Source organism: Nelumbo lutea, chromosome 1 (genome assembly GCF_056320005.1).
Source record: "Nelumbo lutea isolate HS-2025 chromosome 1, American lotus-T2T, whole genome shotgun sequence".
NCBI classification, from domain to species: Eukaryota; Viridiplantae; Streptophyta; class Magnoliopsida; order Proteales; family Nelumbonaceae; genus Nelumbo; species Nelumbo lutea.
This window is the reverse complement of record NC_142684.1, coordinates 95,886,646-95,909,810: the sequence shown is the minus strand read 5'-3', so window position 1 is coordinate 95,909,810 and position 23,165 is coordinate 95,886,646. Positions and strand designations below refer to the sequence as shown.

Below are 23,165 nucleotides of genomic sequence, written 5' to 3'. Positions count from 1 at the left end.
TATATGATGATTTGGACTAGTTGAACGCACTTAGGAGGTTGTAGAACCCCCACACCAACAATAAAAAGGTAAAATACAAAAGCTTCTCCACAATCACAAAAGCCTCCCCTTTAGTTTCAATTTATTAACAAGCACCTCCCCTAAACTTTTAAAAAGCTTGGCAAATACCTGTCTTCTATCACTAACCTAGACAAAAGCTTTTAACTTATGCACTGCTTTTTCAATTACCTATTCTACCCTTTTGTAAATTATTTTACATACAATTTTGTTGAAATAACCCTGTTTGAAACTCGACAAAAACCTCCTTCGATCTCTTTATCCTCTTTCATCTTTCTTCTACGCTCGTGGACCATGGCAAGACTAGTGTGACTCTCTATCTCTATGTTTCTACTGTTGTTTTTTGTTGATTTCACCATTTCTCTAAATCCTCCTCAGATCTCACCAGCCCCTACGCTTGACATCGAAAACCTAGCTCCCTCTCCTCCAACCTCTTTCCCCTTCCAACGAGGCTCCCACATTTGCACCCTCTATCCTGGCTCCACTAGATGTTAGTTCTCTTGAAGACAAACACCCAGTTGAGGATAGTAATTAGGATGGAGTACTTATAGTATACTTGTAGATTGCTCTTCACTTTGGACAGATCAACTCTAGGAATTGTTTAGCTCTAGCCTCTATAACTGAAGAAACAAAGGACTAGTTTGGATGATTTGGCATCTTAATTACAGAAATCATTCTAAACAAAAGAGCTAAATTACTATTTCTCTTAAATACTGAGAGCATGTCCACCTTTGCCCGAAGATTCAATGTCTTGTTGAAATAATCGTGTTCACTATGGCCAGAGCAAACACCATATGTTTTCCATGTATTCTTCCACAGGTGGTCACTCTCGCTTTGTTCGGGAATTTGATGCTAGGCTAGTAGCTATACAAGTCCTTCAATTCCAAGAGCTGCATTTGATCAACAAGAGAATATAATCCTCTAGTGAGAAGTTGAACTGTGTATAATCTAGTTAGAAATTCCTTGAAGAGGATGATAATGGCTACAACGAGCTAAATCTGTGCTAATTAATTAATTCCATTAATGATCCAGACATGAGATCATTTATAAATGTAGTTTGAACTTCAAGTGCATGCATGTGATGCATGTGTAAAGTGTAAACTAACCTCATCAAGATAGAATGGCCTCATATTTCACTATGTAAAAGCTTTCCCATCATTAGAGTAAGAGGATGATAATGGCCTCATAGTTCAGGTTGGCCAGTCTTGGGAAGGCAACAACACCATGCAATACTAATGTTACAACTTTTGCATCGATCACTCTATCACTCTATGTCCGTCCAAACTCCGAATCTCATTCTCTATCTCTCTTGCCTTCTATTCATATATCTTCTTTTTGTTTCAATGTAGCTAAGTATTAATTTTAGACCATACATGTTGATTAGTGTCATCACTCTATAACTCCCAAGGATCATATGAAAGAAGTTTAAAAAATGCCCTCTCCATTGGTTAGGGGTAATTTCATAACTTGATACATTTTATGTCTGCGTTAGGGCCTGTTCGTTTGCTCTGACGTCTGATATTTCAAAGTACAATAATTACATTAAGAAGCATATTGGTATTGAGTTTTTCTTTCCTCTAAACTCTGAATGCAAAGAATGTTGTTTTGAATTTTGAAAATTGTCAAATGTCCATTTTAACCCCATATGTGAGATTTTTTGTTTGTTTATGTAATTCAATAAAAGATAATATTAAAAATTATTATAGTGATTAATAATTAATTAATAAATAATTTGTGTAATTAATAATTAATTATAATCATTAATATTATTTAATAATTAATAATTAGTATAATAGTTAATAATTTATTAACAAATAATAATTATTATAATAGTTAATTATAAATTAATAATAATTACTATAACAACAATAGTAATTAATAATTAATTATCATAATAATTAATATATATATAATATTTAATTAAAATTTAAGTTATAACTAATACTTATTATTATAATAATTAATTAACAATTAATAATTAATTTATATTAATACTAATTATTATAATAATTAGTTAAAAATTAAAAATTTATACTAATTATTATTATTATTATTATTATTATCATTATTATAGTAATAATAGTACCAAAGGAATGATGAATAATAATTAACTATTATAATAATAAGCATTAATTAATTTTTAATTATTATTATAATTAATTATTAATAATTTTTATTATCGCATATGAGGCACTTGAGTTATAAGGAGGGAGAAGTGTTTTGTGTTTTGGGAGTACCATTAGAAAAGAAAAAAATATAAGATTCTATTTTAAGAGATAAGAGGAAACAAACAAACAGGCCCTTAGATTATATTTGATTTAAAAAAAAAAAAAAGTAGAGAAAGAAAGGAAAATATTGAAAAACCTATTCGAGGCTTGTAAAAAGAGGTTTTTATTATTATCAAAAAGTTAGTGGAGAGTTGTATTTTACTCTAAATATATGATTTAGGCCCAAAAATTGAATGATTGTGGACCCATGTAATTTATGAGTGGTGTGGGGAATTATCATTGGTTTGGTCCCAACATAAAAGAACGTGCCGACGTGGTGAAGCAGGTTTGGACTTTGGCGTGACACAACACAACAGAGCAGACAAGAACGAAGTAAAAAAGTCCGACCAAATCCGAAATCAGTAAACGGATCAACCCATAAAATGGAAAAAAACCCATTTTTAAGGTAAGCGAGTAAGCCACAGGCAGCAGGCAGCAGGCAGCAGGCAGCAGGCCACCCTCTGAGTTCTGAGAGAACATCCATTGATTCCATTGCCTTAACTCCCGATTTTGCTGGTCCATCCCCGAAACCACCTCTCCCAAACCACTCCGGTTCTCCGGTATTCTCACCATACTTCTCTTACTTGCCTGTTGCTTCCTCTCTCTTTCTCCGCTTATTCATTCAAACCGTAGCGAGACTCACGCGCCAGCTGATGGAGGATGGACTGAAGGAGATTTCTCGGCTTTTCACTTTTTCTAAATAGAGGGCAGTAGAAATATCAGAAACCCTAAAAATCTGCAGCGATGGCGTCTTCGAAGGTGATGGCATCTTCTGGGTCGGCGAATTCGGATCTGGCACGTCAACCCTCTATATATTCGCGAACTGTTCCTGAACTTCAGAACGGTCAGAAGAAAAAATTTGGCGGGTCTATGAACATGGACGAGCTTCTGAGAAATATGTACGGTGACAATCCAGCGGCCGAGATGATTCCCCCTGCCGGAAGCGGCAGTGGCGAGGGTCAGGCGAATGGTGCTGCAGGGATGTCTTCTTTGGCTACACAGGGGAGCTTTACACTGCCGAAGAGTCACAAGCCAGTCGATGAGGTGTGGAAGGAGATCGCTGCTAGTGGTGGCGATAGGAAAATTAGGGCTGTTGTGGAGGGGCAGTATTTCAAGGACCCGGCGATGGAACGGATGACTTTGGAGGATTTTCTTGCAAAAGCCGGAGCTGTTCGAGAGGAGGATGTGAGGATTCCGCAGGTGTCTGGGGCGGGTCAAGGGGTTTATCCAGTTGATCCGCTGTTGGCTAATCGGTTTCCACAGCAGCAGTTGGAGGGGTCGATTGCGGTGTTTGGAAATGGCGTTGAAGGAGGAGCGGCAGTAGGAGTAGGCAGGGGGAAGAGGAGAATAGTGGAAGAGCCAATTGATAAGGCTGCTCAGCAGAGACAAAGGAGGATGATTAAGAACAGGGAGTCTGCGGCTCGGTCGAGAGAACGGAAACAGGTCGATTTTACTGCTACGTTCTCTCATCATCGATTTTTCTGCCTCTAATTCTCTTTTAATCTTTTCTTCATCGTGTCTTATGAGTAGGCATTATGTTTCGTTGTTTTAACTTTTTAGGCTTACACGGTTGAGCTAGAATCCCTAGTAGCACAACTGGAGGAGGAAAATGCTCGGCTGCTGAAAGAGCAGGTATATCAGTTCAGCTTGAATTTCAGTTGGTATAGATTGTTTTGTCATGTGAAGGTGAAGTTTACATTTTTTACGTACAAAATTGTTGTTTGACCTGTTAAGACGTGGGATTTTGAGGGCATGATAGTTCATTTAACACAACATGTGGCACGTTGAGAATACCTATTTGCAAAGAGATGAGGAGAAATCTTCCGGATATCTTATGGATCACTCTAACCCGAGGTTTATCTGGGCGTCCAAATTTGATTTTTCTACTCACTGTACGGTCAAATCTTGGTTTTCCTCACTACTTCACTAGGCGACCCCTGCAAACCTTGTCAACTGCAAGAACATGTTTTATGAAATTAAGTTTCAGAAGTATTTTTTAGTTTGGTGCTTTTGCTTTTTAAAATTAATATATTTTTTATCAATATTTTAAAATTAATATTTGACAATAAAAAAATTGCTCCAGTATGCTTTCCATAATAACCAACATAAAAAAGGAAAGATTACAAATAAAGCAAATTCACTCAAGGACCTCTATTTTAAGGGTTGTCATCCTCCACTGGAGGATGAAAATTGTCATCCTCCACTGGAGGCTTGCAATGTTAAGTTTGGCTGATAGTTGATACCTTTATTGGTAAACGCTTTTACACTTATGTCTCTGATAGCTGGTCACCTAACTGACAACCATGCTCCTTAGCTTGTGAACTCTGTACACTTGTGGCCATTGGCTTTGCCCCTCGGTAAGAAATGGAGAATATGCATCAAATATTGTATACAATCTTTCATAACAAAAGGGCGGTCATGCTTGTGCAGTGAATGACTATATGTTGCTGGAAATTTAATATTGCTATCTTTTGGATTTTTAATGTCTCTAGAAGTTGTTTCTTTATTTATTGCTGTGTCTAAAATTACTTTAAGTGACTGGAAGCAAGATGAAAGCTATTTATGATCATCCTGTTTTCTATCTCATTATATACATAGATGTTTTCCTCTGTTTAATAGAACTGTTTAGTTTTTAATATTGATGATCACTAATTATGAGATGTCCTCACAGACAAACAGAAATGCTTGGTTCTTCTCGAAACACTTTTTCTTGTTTGTTCTTCATTTTAACTTTGCCTTTTCCCCTCTTAGACAATCCTCAAATTCTGTACCCTGAACTAATAAGAAATTTCAAATTGCAGGCAGAACAAACAAAGAAGAGGTTTATGCAGGTATAAGTTGTTTAATTGTTTTCACATGTTTGATTATTTGTACTGTAAACTTTTAATAAAGAACCTTTATTCCTCTCAGAAAGAAAAAAGAAGATAAATGATTTGGAATCTTAAAACCCTTTGGTCGCCCATGATCAACTTGTAGTTATAGGTGATGGTTGTTAAGTCTCTCATCTGTGGTAAACCATATTTTGTGGAAATTTTATACCTTATTTTTTTTGGAAGTAGAATTTTGGGATTATTAGCATTTAGAAATTTCTAGAGTGCAGCTATAGCAGTACCAAGTTACCAACTATTTTCCCATGCTCTAGTAGTCTAATATATATAGGGAACCCAAAATTCTATGGTATGTGTTGAAAATGTCATCAATGTTTTGGACACCAGAACTCTTTTGGTGATAACTTCCTATGTCATGTATTTCCTCATGACTTCATGAGAATTGAGGGCAATTTGCTTCCTTCGAATATCTAAGAAAATGGCTATTCTCAGAAAAAAAAATTAATATTCTCATAATGTTAATGAACAGAGGAGCCCAACCGTTTTGGAATAAACTAGTATTAGAATATTGCTTCTATGATGTTTCTATGGCACTAGTGGACTTAATGTATGTATTAATTTGCTTCTCTCAGTCCTCGTTAGTAGCCTCCTCCATAGCCTCAATATTTCTGGTACCTTAATGAAAATATCAACTTATTTCTCACCCTATTTACTAACCAAATTTCAAGGATTCTAGTTCTTCTCTTTTTGAAATATTTGAGTTTATCCAGTAATATATAATGTTTTAAAATTTGGAGGTGTGACACAAAACGAGACACTCCATCATCCTAAGGCATGAGGTGTAAACCAGAAAACAAGAGGCATTAGCCTCCTGAACGTGAATTTTTAATTAATAAATACTTTAACATAAGAAAAAATAAGTAAAAATATAGTAAATATCCGAGAAAATAGGAAAATTATAAGAAATTAGAAAACAATTCACATAAATTACACAACAATATCATAAACATGTGTGACATATCATGTTCAGATGACTGTAATATATTGAAAGAAATCAAAACCCCCAATTCTATTTATGGCATTTTGTTATAATATTACAATAAACAAATTTGGAGGGTTTTCATCATATGTGTCGTGTTAATATATAATAGGGAACATGATAAAATGGTCCTTCCACCTTTGGGTGTGTATCCCATGTATAAAGCACAATAAAAGCATATGCCTCAAGCATTTGTACATATCTACTTTGTGCCCATAGGTGTTTTCTTAGCACTTTCCTGGAGGCACAACTATGCATGTCTATTGGATGCCCCAGTTACCTATCAATGCACCTTTGATCATATAAATACGGATAGTTTATTGTATTTACATGGCAGTCTACTTAAACAAACCTCCTCACACCAAAAAATGGTGTGAGGAGGTTTGTTTTGTGTTGTTGGCCATTTAGTCTTATTTAGGCTATTGTTGTTGCTACTCTCTCTCTCTCTCATCAAGTCACTTGTCACCCACAAGTTACTTGTTTTTAATTTGTCTGGAGCTTGAGTTTCCTGCTGTTACTTGTTGAGATAGGCCTGGCTTGTAGTCTTTTGGAGGCCCATTTTGGTGTTCAAAGGCAGATGTGATATGGTTCACCAATGTCTTAACAACACCTTGGTATATTTAACAAAAAGGATAAATCTTATCTAAAGAAAATTTCTTTGGTATCCTGGAGTTCATCTTGCTCTTCTAATTTTTTTTTATCAGCAAGAAATTTATTGAATTATTAATTATAAGTGAGATAACAGAGATAACAGTACAGTTTTATGACCATAAAGTCATCCCAAGTAATGTTTGCTAGGTTAATCTTGCTCTCCTGATCTTAATTGGAAATTTGAATTCCATGCCCTTGTAGAGGGTGTAGAAAGTTTTCAGAGGATTCCATGTTGGATTAGGCCAGTGTTTTAAAAGGCATGGGAGGCGTACACCGGGAGGCACCCCCAAAATGCCTTGAGGCATAGACCAGAGGTGCTGACACCTCCTCTAAGGCGTACACCTCAGGTGCAAGAGGCATACACCTCATACGCTTTTCTCATGAGGCATTCTAGAGGTGTACGCCTCATGCACACCTCATATAAAAAGACAAGAATAAAAGAGAAAAAAAAAAGAAAGAAAAAAAGGAAAGGAAAGGGAAGGGAAGAATAGATAAGGGGAAGGCCCACTTTCTTTCCCCTTTTCAATGCAGCCCAATTTGGTTATTTTGTGTTAGAGGGGTCTTGCTCTGCTTCGACAAGACCCCCCCCTCCCGCCCCACCTTCAACTAGTGCTATGAATCTTCATTTTTCTAATATAAAAGATTTTTATTAAAAATAAAGAAAAATGGGATTCTCCTTCCTCTTGTTCCTCTTCCTCTTTCCCTTCCTCCTCCTTCCTCCCCATCCCCCTCCTCTTAAGGAGGCTTATGCATCTTATATCCATAGTTTTCAAGGCACCAAGACAAGGCTAGGCGACCACAGGGCGCCCAGGCACCTAGGCGTTGGAATTTTAAAATGTTAATTTTCTTGAGTTTTTACTTTATATATGCTTTCCTAAGCTATTTTATTGGTTTTGTGTGCTAACTAGCAAGCATGTACACTAACTATTAACTCTATAAATCATTCAAATGAGTATAAATTTCATATAACTAGCTAGCATGTACACTAACTATACACTAACTAGCAAGCATGTACACTAACTATTAACTGAAAAAAAAAATATAAGTGGAGGAACTAGGAAGGGATGAGAGGAGTATAGGGGCGGAAGAAGAAGAGGAAGAAGAAGTATAGGGGATTAGGGGCAGGGAGGAGTATAGGGCCCTGTTTTTTCAAAAAAAAAAAGGGACTGAGAACAGTCAGGGGTGGAGAGGAGTATAGGGATTTTTTCAAAACAAAAGGGACTGAGACTAGGACTAGCAACTGAGAACAGGGGCAGAAGAAGAAGAAGAAGAAGTGAATGGAGCTGTGGAGAAAGGGAGGAGTATAGGGGCAGAGCCCCTGTTTTTTTGAAAAAAAAAAAGAAAAAAAAATGACTGAAGCTTGGCTGGAAGAAGAAGAAGAACTTACCTGCTGAAGCTGAGGTGTGATGGAGCTGGGCTGGGGCATGAAGTCTTCGGTTCTCCTCCCTCTCCAATCGGACCGAAAAAACCCTTATGCATAAATAAAAGAAAAAGGCTTTATATTGTTGTCTTAATAATAAAATGATAGCATGTAACCAGTTTTATTTTAAAACAATAAAACATCTAATAAAATATCAAAATAATAAATTAAAAAAAATATTAGATGTATGTAGGCGCCCGCTTAAGTCTCTGGGCGGGTGCCTAGTATACAAAATTCAGGGCCTTTGGGCGAGGCAACCATGGAAAACCGCCTAGTCGCCTTGACAACTATGCTTACATCCTGAATTATGCCTCACACCTCTAGGTAGTGGAACTTCGCGTCATGCCTCCACGTTTTAAAACATTGGATAAAGCTTAGCCTTAATTTCTGAACAATTTGCCACAGCTCCCCAATTCTGCCAAATATAATTGAAGGTAAACTGGGGAAAAAGAGTTTAGGTTTAGCCCAATGTATAGCTCTTCTGATGAGACATTTCCAAATAACCTCCGCCCTTCTTTCTACATCATTGAAGATTCTAGCATTCCTTTCTTCTCAAATGGACCAAAACATGGCTTTAGGACATCTCCATAGGATTTTACTCCTTTGCTTAGACCAGCTGAAGGTAGATGGGTCGAATAGACCACTGATCTGTACTAACAACCTTTCCCAAAGGTTTGCAACCACTGGACAGGAAACAAATAAGCAGTAACAGCTTTCACAGTCTCACCATTATCTTTACAGAGGGTACACCAGTTAGGGGGAAGGCAAAGAGAAGGCCTTCTATTTCACAAAGTATCCAAGGTGTTCAGCTTTCCTGAAAGGCTTCCATAGGGTCATTTCTTGGTTCTAGCCTCTATATAAGACCTCTTATATTGAGAGATTTTCCATCACTTGTAGACAACCAAGAGATGACACAAGATCTAAATCCTCAGACCTAAAAAGGTAGAAGCTTGTATTTTATGTTGTCATGGCTGCAGGTATTTCTTTTTCTAATTTCATATTGTAGAATTTTTCATTGATTTTGGTGAATTAGGTAGACACAAAAAGACAAATCTGGATAAATGACCATGAGCCTACCCCATATAGTTAGGACAAAGCTTAGATGATGATGAGGTAGACACGATTAATTTGTTCATGGTATTACTTATATTTTGAACTTGGGTTACAAAGTTTTATCTTCTTAAAACCTACATATATGTGTTTATATTCACCTTAAAATAGATTGATGTTGTAAGGATTTATTTTTTAAAATCATCCAGTTGTTACCATTACTCAGTAAAAAGTTGTCCAATTGACAAGATCAATATGTAAAAGGGAGTTGCTGTGGGTTTCTACTTTAACCATGCAATGCTAGGATTAAATTGTTTTGATGGGTAAAATAGTCTATTAGATTTTGGTTAGAGATGGGGAGAGAAAGAGTCCAATTATCAATTGTAGTGTGCCAAAGCTAACATAAATTTCAATACCTAAATCTAAAAGGCTTTGATCTCTCAATCATCTCACGGTGGCTTAGGCTATGTTTTTTCACATAGTATCATTGATTTGAGTAGGCTATGATATATATGGTTTATTTTATTTATATTTGGTCCCATTGTGAACTACCTAAAAGTTCAACAGTTGATTGATGAGTTAGAACCTAATATGCCTCCATCCCGTTGTTATTTGGTTATTCCCCAATTATTTAAGGAATAAGCTGTAGCCCATTAAACCCATATACTTCAATATGATAGCCAGATAGGTGTCTGCATGATAAGATGCCAACACAAATAATGGATCCCACGGGGATGGTTCTAGTGTATTGTCATAAAAGATATCTAAATGATATATTCCATCAACATGGACCTGAAGGATGAGTTTTGGGGTGGGGGCAGTGAGAAGTGGTTAGTTGGGTATTTTGTCTATCAAGGCACTGGTGGCTTTAATTGGGCATTTTGTCTTGGTTTGGGTTCTGGTGATCCCAGAGTTTGAACAGATTAGCATTATCAGATTTGGGGGAGATCTTGTGGAATGTGTCAAAGTGCCTTCTTGTCACCTCCTACTTTGTAACCCTTTTTCATTTTAATAAAATTTCATGTTACTCTTCAATATATATATATATACTTGATTTTGATTGTAAATATGTATTTTTTTACTTCAATGGTAAATATGCATTTTTATTATACTGTATGGTGTACTTGCGATATTTAGGAGATAAAAGTACAAGGCAAAACCTTCATTTCAAGTTAGTAACACAATGTTGTACCAATTCAGCTAATAGGCTTTTTGAAATAATTTATTTATTTTACTTCAAAAATATTTTATTTCTTTTAGAATTTAATTTTATATAGTCTTATATATTAAGGGGTGTCCTCCAATGTGAATTGTTTTCCTTGTTGCCAAGTTCCAAAAATAAAACAAAACTAGCCGGTTTGAAAACAAATTGGTTCTTAAGACAAAACATAAAAAAACGTGTTCTCAGTTATGTGTGTTTTTTGTTTCCAAAACTGAAATCATAAACGTGTTATTGAATTTCTGGTTTAAAGAACATGTTTTCACCTGGTTATTTAACATCATGTTCCATAAATCATATAATTTCTACGGTATAAAATTTGTTTTCGTTTTAAAAATCATTGTTTTGATGGTTTTAAAATACATACATATATGTTTGTTTTTTTCCTGATGTGGCAACTTCAAAAACAAATGAAAAAACATTCGTGTTGCAGAACACCCCCAAGTTTTCTTTCGTTTTCTTTTCCAAAAATGGCACCTCACTTCAAGCTTGCACCCCGGAACCACTTACGTTTAATTGTGTTTCTTACTATTAGAACACTGAGTGCAAGAGATCAGGACTAGCTTTTTCATAACTTAGATGAAGATCATGAAGTGATCCACTTAAAGTTGAATCAATGCTGTCTTCCAGAGTAGAATTATAAGGAAGAAAGATGTGCTTCTTGCGACTGTAGCATTGCATTCCTTGGTAATTCCACCTTGTAGCTTTTTTTTTTTTTTTAATTGAGGTTCATATGATTTTTTCTTCGCAACTTTTTTATGAGGAATCAATCTTGGAATCGAGAAACCAATGTATTTTGGTATTTGATAACTTACTGTGACTAACCAACCAATTGGCTTAAGTGCAGCTGATGGAATATGTGATTCCAGTGGAGGAGAAACGCAGACCACCCCGTGTTCTTCGGAGAATTCACTCTGTGCAGTGGTAGGAATAGTTGTTAGTCCATGATGAATGAGGTAGAAAGAACATTTTATTTTTCACAATGCTAAAGTTGTAGAAGGATTAGCACCTGCAACGAAGCAACATATTTGCTGTGAAAACGCATCTGTGCGTCACGTATTCCTCCACTGGTACTGGTTGAGAGCAGTATTCGTTCTATGATTTCGCAGCATTCATTTGAAAGTATTTCTGTGAAGCTGAAGCTTGGTTGCATAATTGTGTACCAAATAGATGAACAGGGGGAGAGTGGTGTTGAGTGGTTGTGGGGTTAACTGGTGTTAATTGGAAAAGAACAAGAAACCCACCCAGAGAGATTTGATGATCTATTTTTTTTATTTAATATAATATATCAACACCTTAGCAGCACATTGTAGTTCAGCACAGCCACAGCACCTGCAGTCCTATTTATACTTACAGTCTCCGATATGCATTTTTCTTCTTTGAGGTCCAATTATTTGGTCTCCCTAGATCCTAATTCGGAATATTTTTGAGAAGGAATTCGTTGTATAGAGAAAATATAGATAGAAAAGTTGATGGGATTTGTCATTTGTATGAATTATGAACTTTATTAACTATGTAGTTCATAGTTAAAGGATTTTTTTTAGAGGTTGTGGTTTTCGTGGTTTCAGAAAGGAAAGGATTCACTGGAGCTTTCTTCTCTGCTTATTATCTCTGGTCAGCCTTTTCCCACCACTAAAAGCAAAATGATTCAGAAAAGCAGCACTTGAAGCAATTGGCTATGATATATTCAGATGCAAAATCATGTAAATCCTGCCCATTATCAGGGTCCAGTCCAACGGTTAATAGCACTTTGGTCCAAGGTTTCGATCTGTATCGGCTGATACGTATTTTATTGGGAGCTTCTTAATATGTTCCCACGGAGGGTGTATTGGGGTTTGACTAGTTCAGAGAGTGGATAGACTTTAAACTGGCTCCTCTCAATTGGATTTGAATAAAAAATTTTAAAAAAAATATTGATATGCTTCTACCATGTTTCGGGTGTATTCATATTTTGAACCTTTTTGTCAAAACCCATGTGTAATACTTGTCATTTTTAGGGTAAATTGCTTTAACCTCCTCTGTAGTTTCTGACAACTGCCTTAATCCCTCATGAATTTTGATTACCGAAAAAAAAACCACCTTCCTCTACCAACATTTTGCATCATATTTATCTATTAACATCAGTGCATTACGTGCTCAGACTAATAGAAGGATCAACCTGTATAGTTTATATCTGAAATATGAAAGGAGATTCTATGGAGAGGTGAAAGCTCGGGAGGGGTTCAAAGCAGTTGTCAGAAGTTTAAGGTGCTGTTTGATAAGTCGATTTTAGAAAATCTTTCAAAGACCTGACAGCAAAAAGACGATGCGACTTTTGCATTAGCATCTTAGCAACTTGAAGACTATTTGGTTAAAACATGTATTTATGTATGAGATAAGTTAAAAAAAAAAAAAAGTAAAAAAATTCATCTAAATCTTTCTGAAAATAGGCCAAATAGATTTTTTGCATCTCTTCTGGATTACAGTTTTTGATGATTACATCTTTTTTTCCAACCAAACGAAAAAAAACCAAAATGTGAACTATCGGTTTTTAGGCACAATTTAAAATTACCAAACTAGGCCTGAGTAATTGAACATTTTTCTCGTTACGATTTCCCGAAAGGATGGTCCAGTGTCGTCGTACATGCATCGATGCACGGAGGGTGCCCCCATCCGGACGGTGGGTCCTGTAACTGATATCCACCGTGACCGTGCCAAAGCCAAAAATTACAACGAACCGATTTGAGATTTGAGAGGAGGAGATGGGAAATGCCTATTTATGTATGTCATTCTCTGTAGGATTTGACACGTGACTTACATTAACCGGTCCATAGAGATAAAGTTTGGGATTGGACCTTTGGGTATTTTTGTCTGCCTTGATTAGCGAAACATCACTAAGATTAGGGCTGCAAATAAATTGGATAAAATCCGATTCAAATCCGAATCGATTAAGAGTCGAATTCAGATATCTCAGTTTATCCCAAGGAATCGGATCGGATAAGTTGATCCATTTAATTAATAAATCGAATTAATCGAATTTGGATGTACATCGATCTAATTCGCCACAACTCAATCCGATCTATTAGTTATGAAATACTATATATTATAATATATTATTTATATAATTACATATTATATGATAATATATTATTTATATTGTATCATAATTTTTTATTATAATTTTAATCGAATTAATTTTTTATCGGATCAGATCAAATATACTCTATACCAAAATCTGATCCGATCCGTTTGCAACATCAACCAAGATTTATTATTTTTTTTATTATCTGCAAGTGAAAGATACACCCTTCCAAGCTCCAAACACCCTTGTAATGGCCAAAACTAAAAACAGCCTCGATCTCCATTTATGGAGTTGGGATCTATTCACACTAAAAAAATTGCTCCGACATGCATAATCTGTGACCGCCCATCTCACTATTATTAGACCTGTTTATGGGCTGGGCTGGGCTGGGCCGAGTCAGGTTCGGGTCGAGCTTTCACTCTTCATTAACATAATTTCTTCAAGACCAAGCCCAAGCCTTGTCAAGCATTGGGCCTACAACTTGGGCATGAGTCCAGCCCGCCATTCAATGTTGACAGTGGTACTGTGGTGGCTGATGGTGGTGAGGCACAATTAGGGCTGATCATGGGCCAGGCATTGCACTTATGATAAAGGCTATAGCCTAGGCCCAGGCCTGGCCCGGCACAAGGTTCCAGGCCTGAAACATAAGCCCTAGCCCAAGTCTACACAGGCCCAGGCCTAATTCTGGGCCTATGTCTTTCATACATAAAACATTACATATATGTTATAAAGCGATAAAGTCTCCTGTCAGCAACCCTCTCCTTCTCCTATTCCCCTTTCTCTTTTCTCTCCTTAAACCTCTCTCCTTTCTCCCTTACCCCTTTCTAGCTCTTTCATTCACTCTCTCTCTATCTCTTTCCTCTTCTTCTAGACTCAGCCCACTCATTAAGCCACATGACAAGGGAGTTAGTCATCAAGGAAAGAAAGAGAGAATTGGTTTTATAATATCTAGCCAAGTGGCAGCACTATCCCCCACTTTCCCCTAAATTATCTCTAATTCCTATTTATCCTAAAATGGTCTCTAATTAAATAGATAGTTTCTCTCCTAAATTATCTCTAATTCCCATTTATCCTTTGCCACTTTTGATTTATATCTATCTAAAGAAAGTTTGAATTAAAAAATAATTAAGAATTATTAAAATATTATAACAAAATTATGTAATAACTTTAAAATATCTATTATAAACACAAAAATAATATTTTTATGGATTATTCAATTTAATAACTAAATAATATTTTAAATTTTTAAATGACAAAATTATTTAAACATTATTCACATGATAAAAATTTAAAACTAAAAATGTTATTTAAATATATCAGTAACTAAATATTTTAAATAAAATTATTAAAAATAGCTAAATAATTATATAACATAAAATAAACAAATTTTAAATATTTACATATTATTTAAATATTTAAATAACTAAATATTTTCATATTTATTATAAACAAAAGAATATTATTTTTATGGATTATTTAATTTAATAACTAAATAATATTTAAAATTATAAATGACAAAATTATTTAAACATTACACATAATAAAAATTTAAAACTAAAAAATAGTATTTAAAAATATCAAATATTTTACATATTATTTTAATATTTAAATAACTAAATATTTTAAATAATGAAATGCTTAAAATAACTAAATTTTAAATAGTTAAAATGATGAAACTATGTAACAAATTAAAAAGTTTCTAACAAGTAGAAAGGTAATTATAATAGATTTCATAATATTTGAATTAATAATATAACGATATTATATAATAATATAAATTATATTTTTACAAATTCTTAAATTGAATAAGTAATTAGTACTTTAAAAATATAAATAATGAAATTATTTGAATAACAAAACAATATTGTAAATAACTTAATAACAAAATCATATTTTCAATATTAATTGAAAATAGGCTAAATAAGGAAATTATGTAATAACTTTAAAAAATAATATTTATTAAAAATAATTTTAAGATATTTATATATATTTATTATATATTTGTATATACTAAAATTAATATTTAGTGTATTTTCAGTAATTATTTATTTTATTTGTGATAAATATATTTTTAACAATTATGTATAAATCTTTCTTTGTTTTGTTATTTAACAGAAAATTTTCAATAACTATTGGAGATTAAAATATTATTATTTAAATTTAAAATTTAATTTTTTGTACTTATTGGAAATATTGTATTTTTGTTATAATTTATTGATTAATATTTGTTAGAGATTAAACTATTATTAGATATTACACTATTTATTGACTGATTTAATATATCTATAGTATTTATTGTATTTTCATAATTATTGTATTCATTGTATATTTATTAGTTATTTGTTGTATTTTCAATAATTGTGTATTTTCGCTATAAATTTTCAACAATTATTGGAGATTAAACTATTGCTATTTATTAGAGGCTAGACTATTAATTTAGCTAAAATTATGAGTGTTTATGGGTCATTTCAGTTTGGTTGAAGGTTGTTTGGTGAACTAAACTAACTTGGTTGGATTGGGGAGTTGGTCACCCAAAACTAGATGTTCATGGGCTGGGTAGCCCAATGGATTGGCTTGGCTCAGTCCATCCAAAATCAGGCTTGGACAGCATTTTAAGCCCACAGGCTCAGGCTCAAGCTTTAAACATTGGGCCTGACTATTTTTCGGGACAAGCTCGATCTTTCTCAAATAAGTTCATCTTAAGCTCAATCCAGTTAATAATACATAAAATATATTATATAATAATAAAGTTAGTAGTGAAAAAGGTATTATATATTATTATATATAGGTAGAATATTATAAATTATATAATATAATGTAAAATATTTGTCTAGACCGGGCCATGCTTGGGCTTAGGCCTAGTCATTTTCTGTTTATAAAGAGGAAAAGCCTGGCTTGGGCCTACCCATCTACAAGTCTACCTAAAACCAACCGACTATTAGTAAAAATCGACCTAATTCAAGTGAAGTTAGGTTGGGTTGGTCAGTTTCATCTGTTTGATGAACCATCCTAGATGAAATTAATTATTGTTATTTTTTCTATTGCAAAAGAATTATTAAAAAATATATAATATAAATAATTATTAATTATTTAAAAAATTAAAATATAAAACAATTGTATACTCTTATGTATTTATATTGTTTAGCTTCCGCTTAACAAAGCCTGTGCTAACAAGTCCCTGCTAATGTGTGTGTGTGTATATATATATATATATATATATATATATATATATATATTTGTATTTGTATGTTTAAATATGGGCTTAAAGTATTAGCTCAGACCAGGCCATAAAATTTGCAGGTCTGATGTGAGCCCGGGCCTGAACATAAAACCCAAGCCCAAAGCCGGATTTTCTGGGCCGGGCTTGTGCAGGTCGGGCTGAAATGGTGACCCCTAGGCACAATACTGGAGTGGTTTAGTAAGGCAACCACCACTGTGCTGGTGAGTGTAGTGGTGTTGGTGCCTGCAGTGAGAAAAGGGAAGACAGTTGCAGAATACACATACAGGTCCTGATCGGGACTAGGGAGGTGGTGCTCTGTGCTTGGCCTAGGTGGTGACTGGTGAGTGGTGAGTGTGGACTGTGGAGTCGTGATTGGAGTGGTGAGTGTGTTGTTGCCACCGCCGCTAAACAGAGTTACAAAGATAAGGGGCACGTTGAGGTTGAACAAAGAGAAGGGCCGCCAGAGAAACAAAATGCCAAACCGCTGGGCGTTGGTCCGCTAACCGCTGCTAGCTTGCGATCGTTGGAGATCACCGAAGAAAAAAAGAACGCTATCAGTGCTGGTTTGCTGCTTCCTGCTAGCCTGAGAGCTGAGAATTGAGTGAGACTCCAAAACGAACAGAGAGGTCGAACCCAATCTGAAAAACTAACGAGGTTAATGTTTTGGGCCCGAGGTCGAGCCCGTGGCTTAAGAACATGTCCACGCCCAATCGGGAGTGGGCTGGCCGGGCCGGGCCGTTGGGCTACCCAGCCCATGAACTGGTCTACTCACCAGTCACCATAGGACTGGACTGGGACACATTACAATGTTTGTGATGTACGGAGACAGATCATATGTTGGAACAATTTTTTGTTGTGAACAGATTTTAGGCCCCATTTATGTATCTAGTTTTGTTTAGTTCTGATTCAAATTTATTAAGATCATAAAAATCATGAGCACTTTCTCATCTTGGCATTTCAAGCTGAGTGGATTAATTAGTGCCCGTTCATGGAGTATGGTCATTCAAATTTGGATTCAGGTCAGGTCATAGAAACATGGCAATTGCTGCTGCTTTTACTTAACTCATGTATTTACTAAATAGTCCTTTCATCTTTACAGTAGTTTCCCTTCCAGGGATAGTTAGCGATAGGCACAGGCTTCACTCTTTATTGTGCAAATAATGGTCTCTGCAACCTGTTCTGGTCTGTAACACTGTAACTATCAATTCTAGAAGATCAAAATGGGAAGATTTTATTCCCTAAAAGTTTCAATTTATGTGCTTTTATTAAAATAATCTAATCAAAAGAAGTCAAGAAAAGCAAACTTGATTCCCCCATCCAAAAAAGATCATTGGAATGCAGAGTCTAGACTTGTTTAATTAGCCATTAATGACCTCAATAATCATTTCAGAATAATAATCTCTATCAGCTCAACCACCCATTTACCCCATCTTTATTTCTTTACCGTTTCTTTCCTCCTTTCTCTTTTTCTTTATTTTAAGAAAAAAGAAAGTAAAAGAAAAATATTGCCTCCTTTACAGTGAAAGCCTGAGGCTTCACTGCAAGAGAAACTTGTAGAGCTTACACAGTCTTACACGCTCCCAAGGACAATCCAAAAATCTATACAAACACCATCAGAACTCAGAACTCGAGAGCCAAAACCTCTCTCTCTCTCTCTCTCTCTCTCTCTCTCTCTCTCTCTCTCTCTCTCTCTCTCGTTTCGAAAATCAAAAGTTCATTACTCACTTTCTTTTTTCTCCTTTTGTAACAGTAAAAAAAGATAAAGGTCAAATTTTGAACGAGGAAAGACTCGACAACAGAGCCCCTCCCCTCCCTAGTCCCTAGTCCCTACCCACTACCCACACACCTCTGACTCAAAAACTGAAGAAACTGGAATCAAGAACACGCAACCCATGGAGACCTCCTCCCCCATACTCATCTTTCTTTTGCTGCTCATTCCAGTATTTCAATCCTCCCAGGCCAAGATTATTTCTGTAGATGAATTTGCAGAGTGGAGGAACCCCACTATCCATGCAGGAGACTCTCTCGGTAAGGACCAAAGAAACACATATACGCAGACACTCTCTCAGTATGTATTGTACACAGATACACAGACACCCCAGAAATACAGAGATCAAGTGAGTATTCTCTAAGTAGCCGAAACTAACATGCTTAATCTTCTGTTCTCTACCTCACAGTTTTCAAATATGATCACCACTACGGTATCTATATTTTCCACAACAGAAGAGCATTCGAACTCTGCAACTTCACTGAGGCCACACTTCTCAATGAACCCAACTCCTCCTTCACGGTAGCTGTTTTTTTTTCCTTTTCCTTTTTTCTTCAAATTTTTATCTGGGTACTTCTAAAATGGTTTTAAATCCTTATTTTCCGACTATTTTCTTCTTTGTTCTGTTGCTCAGTGGCGCTCACCAGCCCCTGGTTATGTCTACTTCTCTTTCAAAAATGGTTCACTGAAAGTCTGTTCGGAGGGTGAGAAGCTTGCCATAAGGGTATTGCCAACTCCGCCCGGCCACTTGGCTCCTTCGCCGGATTTTCCACCCTTAGCCTCTCCGCCACCAACTTCTGGCGGGACTGTCTCGTCCACTCCGGCGTACCATTGGCCGTTCCGTTCCCATCGAGCAATTTCACCGAGACCGGCACCGACTGCAAGCCCCAAGGCAGCAACCATTCCGTCTCTGTTGCCGGATACAGGCACTGCCATTCCTTTTATAAACAGTAATCCGGCGGTCCCTCTCCCTACTGGTGAAACCGACTCTGCTACAATACGCCCATTGCCCACATCTGGTCATGGAAAACAGGTAACCCAAGTTCTTTTTTTTTTCCTTCTCTCTCTCTCTCTCTCTCTCTCTCTCTCTCTCTCTCTCTCTCTCTCTCTCTCATGAAGACATTGTTGACCCAAGTTCTTTTTTTTTTTCCTTCTCTCTCTCTCTCTCTCTCTCTCTCTCTCTCTCTCTCTCTCTCATGAAGACATTGTTGATGGGGTTTTGATTAGGAGTTTGTGCTGGCGTGCAGGTAGCAGGGTTGATTGCATTTCAAATTCCTCTCTGTTGTATGGTTTGGCTAGTTAAGCTCTGAAGCGGTTGCGTTAAATTTGGTACTTAGTTACGTGTTAGCTAAAGAGATGGTAAGCTGGGGTTTTGGTTCAATCAAAATTCAAAGTTCCAAATTTATGCATGTAAAGGCCTGGAGCAACTACATTTTTTACATTACCTGTTCAAGAAAAGAAATGAAAACAGAAAAGAAAAGAAAAAGAGTGAAATGAAGAGAAAAGAGCCTTGGCCTTGTTTGTATTAGACTATTAGTAAGTACATTGCTGGGCATGGTTTGCTTTGGTGGGGAAGCGGAAGCCAATTTACTTGCCTGGTTTCCAAATTGTAAGTTTGTAATCATGAGCATCTTTGAGTTGAGCTTTCCTTTTTCCTTCAACAGTCATCTGCTCTTTTGCTTTTGTTTCTTCTTCGCTTGCTGTCTGAGCCTGAGGTAAGGTGAGGCTGGATGCCAAATGGAGACTTTTGATTACCTATTCTTACACTTTCGTCTTTTTTGTGTTATTATTGTAATGATGAAGATTGATAGCTATTTAATGGTCAAAAGGACATTAAGTGAGTCTGCTACTTTTGCTAGTCGGGTTGGAGCTGGAAAGAAGTCCTCTTATCCCTCAACCAGAACTTTATTCAGGGAAAGGGTTTGGATTTTGGAACCCAAATATGCTTTCCCAAGTGAGTGCTCAAAATAAACTAATGAAGCCTCTTTTTTTCTTTTTTTTTTTTTTGCAATTTACATTAAAAATTTCAAGGTTGGATGGCTGGAGTTGATTAGGTAAAAGTGTACTAAGGTGTGTTCAATATAAACTGGTGGACTGTGGGTGGGATTGATGTCTTTAAGTGTTAGAGTCTTTATCAGTTGGATGGTTAGATTGGATTCATGATTCCTCCTTTCATGTGGCAAAGTTAGGTGGGGTCTTGTAGGAAACGGTTCTTATGACCTTATCTAGCCATGAGACCAACAAGGGTCTCTCTCTCTCTCTCTCCCCCCCCCCCCAACCCCCACAAAAAAAAAAAAGAAATTGTTTTGTCCAAGGGAACACCTTAGCTGTTTGCAGCAGTCAAGTAAGGAATCTTGTTATTAGTGCAAGACTTCGCTTGCCGTGGCACAAGTGACAACGGAAAATGGAAGTTTTCAGGCTTTCAGCTTTGTATCCTTCTGCCAGGGCAAAACAGCCACTTTGGTTTTGCTATTATTACTTTTGGAGAAATTAATGAAAATAACGATACATGGTGACTCAGTGAGGCCAGAGACGGATGTGGAAATGGAACTTGACAGTTGACACGTGGTTAATCTTATGGGTCCCTTATTAGATATCGAGCTGACCAATCGTGTGGATGAAGACCTGCCAGCTGTCCTAAATGCTACGGAGTGTACGGTTTAAAAGAACAAATTATTCAACGATACTTCTAGTTCTTAGGCTTGTACTGTGCATGGGTCTGGGGCCGACAAAACTTGCCACATGTCTCACATTTCGAGGATCAGGACTAAACCTGTTCATTAGCCAGGCCGGGTTCGGGTTAGACTTTATCTCTGTATTAAGTATTAACAGAATATATTTAGGATCGACCCGATCAAAAATTTGGAAAAAAAATTGTTTTTTATCTAATAAAAAACTGTTTTATTTGTATTAAAAGGCCTCAAAACCTAAAAAACAGTGAAAGATCTCACTATTACTTGAAAAAAAGTAGGAATAATAAAGAAAAAATATATTATATTATATATATATAATTATTATATAAACTATATTTTTATTATATAAATACATTATCAAGTCAGGCTTGGGCCGAGCTTTTTTGAGAAAACCCAAGACATACCCAAGAAAAGGTCAGTCCAATATTTTAGGCCCGAGCCCGAATCCACAGGCCTGATATTTTTGTCCAAGACCAACTTGGACTGGATCAGGCCAGGCCAGCCCATCAAGTTACCCGGCCCATGAACAGGTCTAATCAGGATCCACATGAGATCCTAGAGACCTGTAGCAAGTGCTGATATGGACTATGGAATTTGACCACGTAACCAATCCAGTGGGTCCCCTATGGAAACTTGGACAGGAACAGGATAGCCTGGATCAGGCAATACTTATGCTGAGATGAAAATGGAAAACAACATGAAATTGCTAATAATCAATGCAGTACCTATTTGAATTGCTCCTTTGTCAACCAAACCACAACAAAGATTTGAACTGCTTTTGTCATTTTGCCTTTCCATTGACTTAGGGAAGGGAAAAGAGTTCAATAAAAAAAGAAAAGAAGAAAAACCCAAAGAACAACACTGACCAACTTGAAAGACTACATGATGAAGCAATGAATACGTACCAGAGAAGATCCCAGAAAACTACATGATGAAGCAATGAAAAACCCAAAGAACAGGATAGCTGTATCAGACCCCTTCACAGCATCTGTTTCTCTTATCCAATTCACCAAGATCCCAGAAAACAACAGTGGAGCTGGAATTGGCACTTAAATCACCAGTACCAGAGACGACCTGGCCTCCAACCTTCGAATAGCCAAAGACCACAGGGGTCCTCTTTCCCTATTCAGAAAAACAGGGACTGGGTTCATACTGCTAATCTCAAAGGAATCTTTCCATATTTTTCATTCTCTTTTGCTTGTTTGCTTGTGAGAGTAACCGTCTTTAAACCAAAGCTCATACAGGTATCAGAAGAGGAAAAAAATCAAGATTGAGATTAATCAAGATGGGATCCAAATTGGCATCAGTGGTGAAAGGCTCGTCCAGGAAATGGTTATGGGCAGATGGGAAATGCATAAGAAAGAAATAGAGGTTAAAGGATTCAAGATCATTCAGATTCCTTATGGTGTAATTCTGGATTGGATCAAGGCAAAGTTCAATAAAGAGGAGGCAATTCTTTTAATTTATATGCCCAAAATCAACAAAAAGAATACGAGGTGTTGGAATTGAGGAAATAATAGATGATAAAAATGGAGGTGAACCTGGAAAAATACCAGTTCAAGCCATCAAAGGCCAGGAAATCATGGGACCAACATAATCCAAACTACATAATCAAGAACCACCTCTTCACTCAGAAACGCCAGCTCCTTCTCCAACCATAGAAGCCCAGGACAAGTTTCCTCAAGTAAAAACCAAGGAACCAGAACAATCCCAAGCATGCTGTGGTCAAGTAACTCATCTATTAGACTCAACACCAAAGAAAACCTGCAACTAAACAAATCCTAGATTGTAAACTTTGCTAGGATGAAAAATTCAATTAGGAAGTGAGACACAAAAAGGCAAAGTAACAGATAGAGAACTAGTGCCTGAAGAACATCATGAAACAAAACACC

General features: G+C 36.2%; 2 protein-coding genes across 6 annotated transcripts; both read left to right on the top strand.

The window, feature by feature from the left end:
• Window positions 1-2,614: 2,614 nt before the first annotated feature.
• On the top strand, window positions 2,615-12,454 carry LOC148876266 (bZIP transcription factor 12-like). Of its 5 annotated transcripts, none has more exons than XR_016105734.1 (5): window positions 2,733-3,767; window positions 3,885-3,956; window positions 5,126-5,155; window positions 11,067-11,218; window positions 11,379-11,836. XR_016105734.1 is itself a non-coding variant. In XM_088966465.1 (5 exons), exons 1-5 carry the CDS (start codon window positions 3,069-3,071, stop codon window positions 11,457-11,459), a joined length of 939 nt encoding a protein of 312 aa, XP_088822591.1. In that variant the 5' UTR covers window positions 2,733-3,068; the 3' UTR covers window positions 11,460-11,836. The 5 variants fall into 5 exon arrangements, 4 of the variants coding, with proteins under 4 accessions (XP_088822594.1, XP_088822591.1, XP_088822593.1 ...); XM_088966465.1 differs by having other exon boundaries at window positions 11,162-11,218; XM_088966468.1 differs by lacking the exon at window positions 11,067-11,218 and having other exon boundaries at window positions 2,615-3,767.
• A 5,989-nt stretch (window positions 12,455-18,443) lies between these two features.
• Window positions 18,444-20,241, top strand: LOC148876265 (uncharacterized). Its single transcript, XM_088964419.1, has 4 exons — window positions 18,444-18,840; window positions 18,990-19,102; window positions 19,215-19,613; window positions 19,828-20,241. The coding sequence occupies exons 1-4, from the start codon at window positions 18,705-18,707 to the stop codon at window positions 19,888-19,890; spliced, it is 711 nt and encodes a 236-aa protein (XP_088820545.1). The 5' UTR covers window positions 18,444-18,704; the 3' UTR covers window positions 19,891-20,241.
• The last annotated feature ends 2,924 nt before the right edge of the window (window positions 20,242-23,165 follow it).